Here is an 11,138-nt window from a genome sequence, read left to right as displayed (position 1 = left end):
CAACAGCCGTCTAAGACCCACTGCAGACGTTTTCGGGGCGAGGTTCCCGTTGCCGGGGTGACAGGTGAAGGCCCTGCAGTCCCCGCCGTCCGCTTCGCGGTCTGATCCCAACTTTTGCAAGCGCCGAACAGCCGCCGCGGCGCCTGCGCACTGCGCTCGGCGCGCGGGTCGCGGTTGCCCGGGGTTACCGGATTCCGCGGACGCCGCGGGCGGGGCGGGGCTGCCGCCTGACCCGCCTTTCTTGCGCTGTGGTTGGCAGCAGTGGCTGTCCGTCGGAGCGGCCGTCACCGCCTACTGGTCGCCTACTGGTCGCCCCGCCCAGCCGCGCCGGACCGCCCCGCCCGCGAGGAGAGGCAGCAGGGGACCCTGCCCAGGACCAGGGGCTGAGGGCGGCCCTCCCCGGCTCCCGAGGGACCTGCCGCTCGCAGCCTCGCGGGGCCAGCTTCCAGGCGGGCGGCGATGATCCTCGAGGAGAGGCCGGATGGCCAGGGCGCCGGCGAGGACAGCGCCCAGCTGCAGGCGGCCGGCGGCGTCCGCAAGGTGGGGTGCCGGCGAGGGGTGCAGGCCCCCGGCCTCCTGCCCAGCTCTCGGAGGCTCGGTCGGGCGCGCGGCCTTCCAGGCAACCTCTGGGGAAACTGAGTCGCCGAGCGGGCCAGAGCCCGTATTCCTCCCCCTCTGGGTTCCTCTCCAGTCCCTTTTGGGGTTCCCAAAAGGGGAAAGGAGGAGGCTTCCAGGACTCGCTAGGAGCCGAGGTCGGGACCATCATTCCCCTGAAGTTAGGGACCTAGGGACCCACTTCTTTGGCAGGTGTTGGCTTGTCCGTGACAGCTCCGGATCAAGCTCGTTTTGTTCCTAGCTTTGCTTTCTGCACCCATTAGGAACTGGGTGTCCATCTGATGTTGCGTGAAGGTGCAGGCAGCTGACGCGTGCTGGACTGCAGACCGGGCAGTTTGCCCTCTCTGGGTTTCTCTGAACCTCTGCCCCCTCCAAAGTCCCTAATGCGGGTGCTGACTGTGCCTGGGTTTCCAGGAGCCCTGGGGTCAGGGATGGAGAGCCATCCTGCCTGTGTCTTGCTCTGCAGCCCTAGTCTGGGCATTCCCTGGGGGTCAATGAGCCCCCCCCCCCCCGCCCCCCGCGTTCATGTGGGCTCTGGGCACCCATGCCCTGCATCAAGGGCTTTCAGTTGGAATCTGCTGAGTGGCTCATATGGCTAGTCCCAGGCCTCTACCACAGTGCTTTGCCCTCTTTCCTAACCAGCATCAGACTACACATTGTCCCTTGCTGATTCTATTGAGCTTTTGTGTGTCTGTGGCTCAGGTCTCCTAGGGGAGGAGGGAAGGGAGGCCTCAGCCAGGAATTAAACTGCAAGGAATTGGCCAGTAAAGATGACCAGACCCACTAAGGAGCTCTGTCTCTCTGCCCACCCCTGGCATGCCAGGTGCCACAGCACCTAGCAGGCACTGGACAGTGAAGGGACCTGTCTCCTGTCCTCTGTGAACTGTCCCTGGTAGGATAGCCATGCCAGCAGGTGGCCTTTGGCGGGAGCACATGTTGCTTTGTGTGGAAGGAATGTCTGGGGGCGTTGCACAAACAAGATGTGCCAGTGGGCTTATAAGACAGCACTTCTCGGGCTGCGGACTGAGGGCTGTGGCCAGGCCCTATCTCTGCCCTCCCTTGGCTGCCACCCTAGAAGGGGGATCGGAAACCCTCCCCAGTGGTTTCTTGGCTGCTGTGTCTTGTGCACACATGCCCTGGGATGACCCACAGTCAGGGTTCCAGGGAGGTGGCCTTGCAGCCCCAGCCCTGCTCAGGCAGGCCCTAAGTCACACTGCACAGCTCAGGTGGCCTTGCCCTCTGGAAAGTCTTCTCCAAGCCCGCTGGCTGCAGGGCTGAGTGAGGCCAGGTTCCCCAGCAGGCCCCTGACCAGCCGTCCCACTCCATCAGATGGGGAAGAACTGGTTAGCTTGCGAGAAGCCATGCCTGGGTCTGAGGCCCCCTGGACAGGGCTGGGTGACTTGGATATGCCCACTACCTCTCAGGCTGTGGGTGGTGGGCTGTGGCCAGGCCCTATCTTTGCCCTTTCTTAGCTGCCACCACAGAAAGGGCCTGGGCCTCAGTTTACCCATCTGAAGAGCCACTCATATCCCCACCTGAAGGCTGACCTGAGGGATGCAGGGATTCTGCAGACCTTCGTGTCAGCCTCCTCAAGGGGAGGACCGCAGGTGGGCACTGACTGGCCGGATGGGGAAGTGCCACATGGCTGAGTCCCATGGCTTCCTGGGACAGTCAAGGGCTGAGGGATGAGATCAGGGCAATGGGACAGTGGGGGAGGTGGGAGGGGCTGGGCCTCTGTCGGTCTCTAGAACACCAGCCAGGTTAGTTCAACGTACCCTGCCTGGATGGGCATCAGAACCCTTCGGGTGCTTGACCCACAAAGGGGTTCCAGGGCCCTAGAGTGGGGCATGTGACATGGTGCCCAGGTGAACATCAAAGGAGCAGTATCCTGAGGACACGCGCCCTATACTAAAGCTGACATGCCTGCCACGCCGTTCCCCCTAGCACGTGTCACACTGTGTCCCCTTGGACCCTGTGCCCTATTTGTGGACAGAGGTGGCAGCACTGGTGAATGCTGAGTGTCCCCATCCTCTGTTGAGGGGAGAGAGACCTCAGGAGGGAAGGCTGGGGCTCTCTGAGGTGGGTGAGTTCGCAGGCAGGGTGCTCAGGGGTCTGACACTGGGATGGGGGTCTCTCCCAGAGAGCAAGCCCAGCTGGGCACCCCTGGGAGAAGGCATGGGGCCATCTTGCTCTGTTTGCTGTTCCAGTCCTGTGCCAGGCCAAGCGTCTCCTCCCTTTTGCGAGTCCTAGGGACAGCCCAGACTGGCCACTGCCCTCTCTTGGCTGCCACCCTAGAAGGGGGATCAAGCACCAGGCCCTTGGTTTCTTGGAGGGAGTGGGTTGTTTCTGTTCTCCATCCCTTTCCACACGGGCGATCGCCAGGCCCTGCCCCTGCTTGATGCACCCCTTTGGGAATATCGAAGACCACTACAGGTTCTCTCTGTACTGGAGAGAGCCAGAGGAAGTCATGGTGGGGATAATGGCACAAGGGAGGGTTAGGTGGCCTTGTTTCCACAGAATGAGGGCTGTTTAACATGTCTGTGCCCTCCCCACTGGGCACACTCCTCAGCTCAGCGTGGAAAACTGGGCATGGGGGCCACCAGCTTCCAGAGTCCACTCAGCCTGAGGCCCAGCTCTGACCTGCTTATCCCCCTTCTCCCCACACTGGTTAGAAGACTGGCTTGGCCTCCTGGAAGGGACACTAAGGGTAGAGAAGCCAAGGAAGGACCCAGCACCTGGGGCAGGTGCCTGCAGGGCCCAGAGTGGTCTGGCTGGGACCTCCCTCCAGAAAGGGGGTCAGGGGCTGTCATGCAGATGAGGGCCACCCTGCCGAGCTGAGGCACTGCCCAGCCCTCGGAGCCTGCTGGCACCTTGCAGTGACTTTTGGTTCAGCAGTGGCCCACCTCTCCAGGAGACCGCCATGACCTCCATCTACCCTGCCCAGCAGGCAGGAGCTGCTGCTGAAAAATCACAGGCCCTGGTGACAGCTGTGGGGCAGTGGATGGAGGACGCTCCTTCTACTCTGCTCCCGCATCTGCAGTGCTGGTGGCCCAGGTCCCCAGTGGGAGGTGCTCTAGCCGCTGCTTTTCCAACCTGGTTTGTCGGGGGGGGGGGGGGGTCACCTCTCCCTTATCACCCCAGGACCACTTGGGAGCCTCCTGCCTTCAAGCCCCAGCCCAGATGCCCCTCCTACAGGAAGTCTCCACTCCTTCTTGAGGAGCTGGCTGTGGAGGAGAGGAGCCTCCTCCGTGCCAGGACACAGGTCACCCTTGGGGAACGCCCTCCAAGGGACTGGGATAAGCGACGGCCCTGGAGGATCTGAGTCTCTCCTAGAGTGACAGTAAGCCACACTTCTTTGAATGTGTGGCCAGAATCAGCACTGCACAGATTAGAGCCACCTCCTGTCTGCTGTCGGGACAGGGTCCTGCCAGCTCTGTGGCTTCCTCCCTGTTCTGTTAGGGTGTCAATGACCACCATGGGGAAGCTGCCCAGGAAAGGAGGCTTCTGAGAGGTCCTCACCAGCCCCTGGATGGTGAGTGACCCAGGCCAGGCAAGGCCCCGATTGACTCAGAGGGGTTCTGATCTCAGGCTGCACCTCACCCGTGTCCCCACTCCCTGGCAGTGCTGGGAGAAGCCGACAGCCAGAGAAGAATGGCGGGAGTAGCCCAGGCCACTTTCCTCATGTCTCCTGGGAGGAACCTGCATTCTACTGGGGCTGAACATCTTGCTGTCCACCTGTACTAGCTGCCCACAGAGTGCAGGCCCACAGCCTGTGGCTGTGGTGTCCGTGGCTGCCTGGTGCCTGTGGCCATACCACCCTGCAGGCCCTGTGGGCAGAGCCCTGGAGCCAGGCTCTATCAGATCCCCAGGTTTCAGGGACAGGCCTCTTGTTAAAGCTGCTCACCCTGGGCCTTAGTGGTGGGCCCACTGGAAAGGTGGCCCAGCCCCCAAGGAGGGCTGTGCTCCCTGTGTGGCTGGGCCACAGGTCCCCAAGGAGTGAGAAGAGGGCTCCAGAGAGAGCAGATAGGGAGGGCTTCCTGCTAGGGCTTTGCATCCTGCCTTGAAAGGTGGGCCAAGGGGACGGGTGCAGCTCTGTGGACGAGTGTCTGCTTGGCACACGGGAGGCCCAAGGTGGACCCCAGCACTGGAAAGCATCACAGTCTCCTGTGTTCTAAGAGCCAGGTGCAGTGGCAGCAACTGTAGTCTCTGCTGAGGTGGGAAGAACACTTGAGCCCAGGGGTTAAGACCAGTGGGAGACCTAGGAGGCCCCATCTATACAGGAGAAGGTGGGCATGAGGGCTGGTGTGATGGGTGGCTGTGCAGGGAAGCCACTTGACAGGTGGCCCAGTTAGCTGAGGCTGGCATCTATGGTGACCTGAGGGGAGAACCCTGTGCTGGCTGCGTTCTCTCTGAGACTGTCAGGCTCTAGCCCCTGGTGACTCTCCCTTCCCCGAGCACTGCTGAGGTCCTCTGGGCCTGACAAGCCAGCCTGTGGGGGCTCTGTGGGCTGGGCATGACCCACCGCTCTCTGCAGGTCTCTGACCCCATGGCACAGACTCAGCACAGCTGGCTGCAGAGTCACAGGGCCCGGATAAGTCAGCAGATCAGCAAAGAGCTGCGGATGCGGACAGGGGCTGAGAACCTCTACAGGTGAGCACCTGCCGCTCCCTCCCCTCCCCGGGGGAGGGCCACAGGCCAAGGGTGGTGGCCCAGGTGGCTGTCTGCCTGCAGTCGGTCCAGAAGCCAGAGTGAGCAGGTTTCCCTCTGGGTCCCCACAGCCAAGCAGTACACTTACTGCTGAGCCAAGACCCCGACAGGGCAGGCCCGGCCCACCTCTGGGCCCTTGGGCTGGGGCCCAGACACCCCCAGCTTCTGACTTCCCCTGGCCTCCCCAGAGCCACCAGCAATGACCGGGTCAGAGAGACAGTCGCCTTGGAGCTGAGCTACGTCAACTCCAACCTGCAGCTGCTGAAGGAGGAGCTGGAGGGGCTCAGCAGTGGCCCAGACACGCACCAGCCTGAGGGGTAGGGCCTGCAGCCTGGCCACTCAGCACGCACATGTAGGGGGGCTGCTGTGGGCAGCAGGTCCCAGCCAGTGCTTCTGGTTCTAGCGAAGGTGTCACTGTCCCCATGATACCCCTGGGCCTAAAGGAGACCACGGAATTGGACTGGGCCACCCCGCTGAAGGTAAACGCTGGCGACAACTTCTGAGTGACAGCCTTGTCCTGGTCCAGGTGTCTCTGAACAGATGAGGAAACAGGGCCACAGGGAGGTGGGGCTGACTCGGGGCCACCAGGGACCCAGCATCCCACCCTGGGCAGGCCTGCTGAGCTGGGACTCTGCCCTAGGATAATGTAATGGGAGCCCCAGGACAACTGCAGGGACCCGGGGCTCTCCTGCATAGGGTTCCCTGGCTCAGGGCCACCACCCACCCATGGAGCTGTGCTATGGGGCCATAGCTACCCAGTGTTTGGGAGGGCTCAGACCCAAGAACAGAGCCGTGTCCCATCTGCCACTGCCTGGCAGGGCCCCGAGGGAAAATGACTTGACTTTGTGCCTCAGTGTCTGAGTCTCCAAGTGACACCTGGCACCTGCCTCTTGGGATTGCCATGGGATTGATGAGGGAATTGTGTAAAGTTAGCACCAACAAGAATCCACGACTTCCCACCGCATGCCAGGCCCTCAGCCTCACAAGCCTTCTGCTGAGGGCTTCGAGGGCCCTGGACCCATGTGGGCAGCTGGCCTGCTCAGTGCTGGGACCTTCCCCTCCCTGGGGCAGGCTGCCAAACACAGGGTGCCCCGGAGGCCAACACCTGTCCTTCTGTCAGGAGCTGATTTCAGGGCACTTTGGAGAGGACGGTGCCTCCTATGAGGCGGAGATCAGGGAGCTGGAGGACCTGCGGCAGGTGGGTGGCTACGCCCCTCCCACCTCTCCTCCTGCAGCGCTGACACTGAAGCATGGAATTGGAGCCAGTGTAGCCTCGCGCAGCAGGAGGCCCTCCTCTTGGGAGGACATCAGGGAGACAGGCACCCCAGTGTGTAGGGAAGGGCCCAGGAGCCACAGATGGCCACAGGGGTACTCTGTTCCTGTTCCCTCCTCAGAGCCCTACCTGCTCTCTGGACTCAGGCTGCCTGGCCTGGTGCCCATGGTCCCCTGGGGCAGCATGTGCTTCCACAGGCTGATGCCCAGGGGATTTCTAGGGCAGTGGGGTGGAGTGGGGACTGGGCAGGGGCCCAGCCAGCTCCTGCCCTGCAGGCCATGCGGACCCCCAGCCGAGATGATGCGGGCCTGAAGCTGCTCGCAGCCTACTACAGCCAGCTCTGCTTCCTGGAGGGACGCTTTTTCAGCCCTGCCCGGAGCCTCGGGCTGATCTTCCACTGGTAGGGGCCTGGGATGGTGGGGTACCCTGGGGAGGAGGGCCTGGTGCCATGGGAACCACACCCAGCCTGACCCTCTACAGGTACGACTCTCTCACGGGGGTCCCTGCACAGCAGAGGGCCCTGGCGTTTGAGAAGGGCAGCGTGCTGTTCAACATCGGGGCCCTGCACACGCAGATCGGGGCACGCCAGGACCGCTCCTGTGCGGCGGGTGCCCGCCGGGCCGCTCAGGCCTTCCAGCTGGCTGCTGGTGAGAGCAGCCCAGACCCTGCAGAGGGCCCACATCCCACCTTCATTGGGCAGAAACCCAGGGCAGGTGGGACACGCTGGCCCTTCCTGGGGGCCCTGCCATGTGAGTACCCACTCTGCCCACAGGGGCCTTCAGCCTCCTGAGGGAGAACTTCTCCCAGGCACCGAGCCCAGACATGAGCACCACCTGCCTCTCCACGCTGGAGCGACTCATGGCCACCCAGGCCCAGGAGTGTGTCTTTGAAGGCCTTTCACTGCCAGCCCTGGCCGTCCCCCACGACTGCCTGGCTCAGCTGCACCTGGCTCAGGAGGCAGCCCAGGTAAGGCCAGGGAGCCCTGCCCAGGACCCTCAACAACAGGCCCTCCACTGGCAGGAGGCCTGGGAGAGCATGGAGTCTGCGGACAGGACCACAGGTCGGAAAAGCTAGTCAAGAGACAGAGACGGGTACCCCCCCCCCCCCCGGCCTCCCCAAAACCAGCTGCTGCTGTTCATAGCGTCCCGAGTCCCTGCCTCAGGGGACAGCATGATCAGGGCAGGAACTGGGGCCCTGAGCGCCCAGGCTATGGAGAGGCAGGAGGCTCAGGCTGGCTGCAGGGCCCCACTAGCTTTGTCTCTTGAGCTCCAATGTGCCCACACATCTGCTGGCAGGTGGCAGCTGAGTACAGGCTTGTGCACCAGGCCATGGCCCAGCCCCCTGTCCAGGACTACGTGCCTGCCTCCTGGACCACCCTGGTGCACGTCAAGGCTGAACATTTCCACGCCCTGGCCCACTATCACGCGGCCACAGCCCTCTGTGACGGCTCCTGTGAGTGCCCTGCCCCGTGTGCCTGTGTGCCTGCCAGGTGCCTGCTCACAGCTCATGGCCTCTCTGATCCCCAGTGGCGGCTGAAGGAGAGCTCCCCGCGTATGAGCAGGTCTTCCAGCCCCCAACCCCTGGCGAGCCCCACAGCCCGACGCTGCCCCAGCAACCCGAGGAGCGCAGAAAGCTTGGTGAGGCACAGAGGGCTCTGTGCTCACGCCCTGGGCCAGCTGCCGCAGTGTGCTCCTCCCCCACCTGCCCCCAGTCCTGCCCCAGTGGGTAACTGTGGAGAGCGGGGCCTTAGCAGTGCAGGGCAGCCCCGAAGATGGGGGTGCCCTAGGGGAAGCTCCACCCCAGCCCTGCTGTTTGCACCTCCCGACCCCCGACCCCCGTAGCCCACACCCTACCTGCCACATCCTGGGGGCAGGGGGCAGGGTTGGCCTCCAGGGGCCAGCAGGCGGGCCATCAGCGTGTGACGATGCTGTGCTCTGTGTGCAGCCAAGGCCCACCTGAAGCGCGCCATTCTGGGCCAGGAGGAGGCGCTGAGGCTGCATGCTTCATGCCGTGTCCTGCGCAAGGTGGACCTGCTGCAGGCTGTGGTGGCCCAGGCACTGAGGCACTCGTTGGCCAAGTACTCGGAGCTCGAGCGCGAGGATGACTTCTTTGAGGCCGCTGAGGCCCCAGACATCCAGCGTGAGCAGCCTGGGCCCATCCAGATGGGTGTGCCCTCAGCCTGGCTGGAGGAAGATGGCTGAGCCCTGAAGTGCCCATCAAGGCCACATGCAGGACCTTTGGGGCCAGGGAGGGCGGGAGCTCCAGCTGGCCCGAGGAAGCACCTGGATCGAGACCCCCTGCTCTCTCCCTTTCCACCCTTTCCCCTCTGACTCCTGCCCGGGGGGACCCTGTGGTCAGACAGAGACAGCTGGGCTTCAGGGAGGGGTCCTGGAGCAGGTGGAGGGGTGCCTGTTCAGGGACCTGGGGCAGCTCTACCCTCCAGCTACCAGAGGGCCGTGTGCACCTAGTGTTGCCCACTCCTCTAGGGTGGAGTCAGGTCCCTCTGGTGGAACCAGCGGCCTGAGGCCCCTGAGCCTTGGGCTCAGCCCTGCTCCTCCATTCCTTCCCACCCCTCTCAGCCAAGACCCACCAGAAGTCCGAGGTCAGGGTGCCCAGCCTGTCCTTCATGAAGGTGGCCGACATCTTTCACCGTCTGGTGAGCAAGCTGCTCCTGCCCTCTTTCTGTACAGCAGGCTTGGGCATTAGGTTCTGCCCTGTATGTCCACTGGCAGGAGCCCCCAATGGTCCCTGGGTGGTGGCCCAGCCCTGTGCCTCCTACTGGCACCTCCCTGGCTCCTGTCCTGAGAGGTACAGGTGCTTGCCAGGCCGGGCCCCTCGGACTGCAGCCAAGCCAGCCTCTGACCCCTGCCTCCTCCAGGGACCCCTGCCCGTGTTCTCAGCCAAGAATCGGTGGCAACTGGTGGGGCCCATCCACCTGACCCGGGGAGAGGGCGGCTTCGGCTTCACGCTTCGGGGAGACTCCCCCGTCCTTATTGCTGCTGTGGTTCCTGGCGGGCAAGCTGCGGTAAGGGCCCGCTGGCCTTGGAGGCTGAGTCCCCAGGACTCCAGCCAGAGCCTGCTCTTGCTCCTCACTGGTCTGTGTCCCCAACAGGCAGCTGGCCTCCAGCAGGGTGACTACATCGTGTCCGTGAACGGGCAGCCCTGCAAGTGGTGGAGGCACGCGGACGTCGTGGCGCAGCTGAGGGAGGCGGGCGCGGCGGGCGTGAGTCTGCAGGTGGCTTCACTGCTGCCCAGACATGAGCCACGCAGCACAGTGAGTCCTGGGGCCTGGGCCTGGACCTCCCTGGTGCTCATGAGGCCTCTGAAAGAGGAGCGGTGGGCAGTGGCCCTCACTGGGGTGGCCTTCTGGCGAGTGGCCACCTGTGCTGCTCTATCACCTGGTGGCTGGCCTCCCCCCAGAAAGGCCCCCCACCTCAGCAGGATCCGAGGCTTCCAGCTGGGTTCCTCCAGAGGTCACATCCACCTGGTGGGTCCACCCAAGGACTGGGTGACGAGCAGCAAGGGGACAGAGCCCCTGGACATGCCCCCAGCACGCCTGCCTCCTCCCTGGCTCACTGCAGGCCACCCAGGTGGTAGCTGACCACATCCTTCTCTGTCCTGGCTGCAGGGGGACCACCAGCCAGCTCTGCTGGGCCCAGGGAGGCTTCCGAGGAGCCAGAGAGCGTGCGGTTTCGAGATGCCAGCACCCCCCCGTGCCAGTCCCCAGCCCCTCCTTGTCTGGAGCCGCAGGGCCAAGCAGGGCAAGCCCGGGGGCCGCCCCCCACCCTGCACTGGTGGGGACTGTGGCACCTGTCCCTGAATCAGCCATGGTCCCTGCACCCTCCAAGTGCCCAGCGTGTCTCTGAGGACTGGAAGCAGCCCAAGCATTCTGTTTCTCACCCTCAGGGACCTTCAGGCTGTGCCTGCCCTGCTCGGGGCCAGAGCTGCCCATTAAAGACTCTGGTTAGACAAGCCGGATCAGAGCCCAGTGCTGGGGCCACGGCCACCTCACCAAGAGGAAGCACCCCCTGCCCTTTGGGCACAGTGCTCATACAGCCACTCTCCGAGGAGGACAGTGGGGGTGGGGTGAGGGGTCTCCCCCTGAGAGATGCTGTAGGCTCTGGGTGGGGCTTTACTCTGCAGCAGGCCCCTGGCCCCATGTAATCCTGTCCACATGCTCAGAGCCCTGTCCACCTTGCTGCTGCCCTGGCTGCAGCCTCACTTCAGCTGCCCTGGGCTCCAAACCTCCACCCAGCCCTCCAAAGGCCAAGCTTCTGCCTCGTGTGGTTCTGCTCTGGGAACCCCTGGACTGTCCTCACCCCAGCTGGACAAAGCTAGGCCCCCTTGCTGATTAGCTGCTCTCCGAATAGGGTCCCAGCAAAGGCCGCTTGTTCTCCGGCCCTTGTCTGCCACCCAGGAAGCACTGGCAAAGAGACTGAGCCCCCTGGTAGCCTGCACTTGCTGTCTCTGTGTCCAGCCCCACCTGCCCGCCAGGGCCCTGGCAACCCTCGGATGTGCCTCCACGGGCAGGAGCAGTGATCCC

The 11,138-nt window shown here is 63.8% G+C and overlaps 1 protein-coding gene across 1 annotated transcript; it reads left to right on the top strand.

Moving 5' to 3' along the window:
* The first annotated feature begins 375 nt into the window (after positions 1-375).
* Rhpn1 (rhophilin Rho GTPase binding protein 1) lies at positions 376-10,546 on the top strand. Its single transcript, XM_071602388.1, has 15 exons — positions 376-540; positions 5,150-5,265; positions 5,511-5,639; positions 5,726-5,801; positions 6,443-6,520; positions 6,871-6,995; positions 7,076-7,242; positions 7,368-7,561; positions 7,891-8,047; positions 8,122-8,232; positions 8,540-8,734; positions 9,175-9,251; positions 9,474-9,620; positions 9,708-9,869; positions 10,224-10,546. Exons 1-15 carry the CDS (start codon positions 460-462, stop codon positions 10,413-10,415), a joined length of 2,007 nt encoding a protein of 668 aa, XP_071458489.1. The 5' UTR covers positions 376-459; the 3' UTR covers positions 10,416-10,546.
* Positions 10,547-11,138: the final 592 nt, after the last annotated feature.

This window comes from Marmota flaviventris, chromosome 15 (assembly GCF_047511675.1).
Source record: "Marmota flaviventris isolate mMarFla1 chromosome 15, mMarFla1.hap1, whole genome shotgun sequence".
Taxonomy (NCBI): Eukaryota; Metazoa; Chordata; class Mammalia; order Rodentia; family Sciuridae; genus Marmota; species Marmota flaviventris.
The sequence above is the reverse complement of the archived record's forward strand: the minus strand, read 5'-3'. Positions and strand labels throughout refer to the sequence as shown.

Excerpts from the sequence above, each read along its gene's own strand:
- Rhpn1 (XM_071602388.1), top strand. The coding sequence starts at position 460 with ATGATCCTCGAGGAGAGGCCGGATGGCCAGGGCGCCGGCGAGGACAGC. Across the intron at positions 8,048-8,121 it reads AGCCCTCTGTGACGGCTCCT|TGGCGGCTGAAGGAGAGCTC; the intron begins GTGAGTGCCCTG and ends TCTGATCCCCAG. Across the intron at positions 9,870-10,223 it reads GACATGAGCCACGCAGCACA|GGGGACCACCAGCCAGCTCT; the intron begins GTGAGTCCTGGG and ends TCCTGGCTGCAG.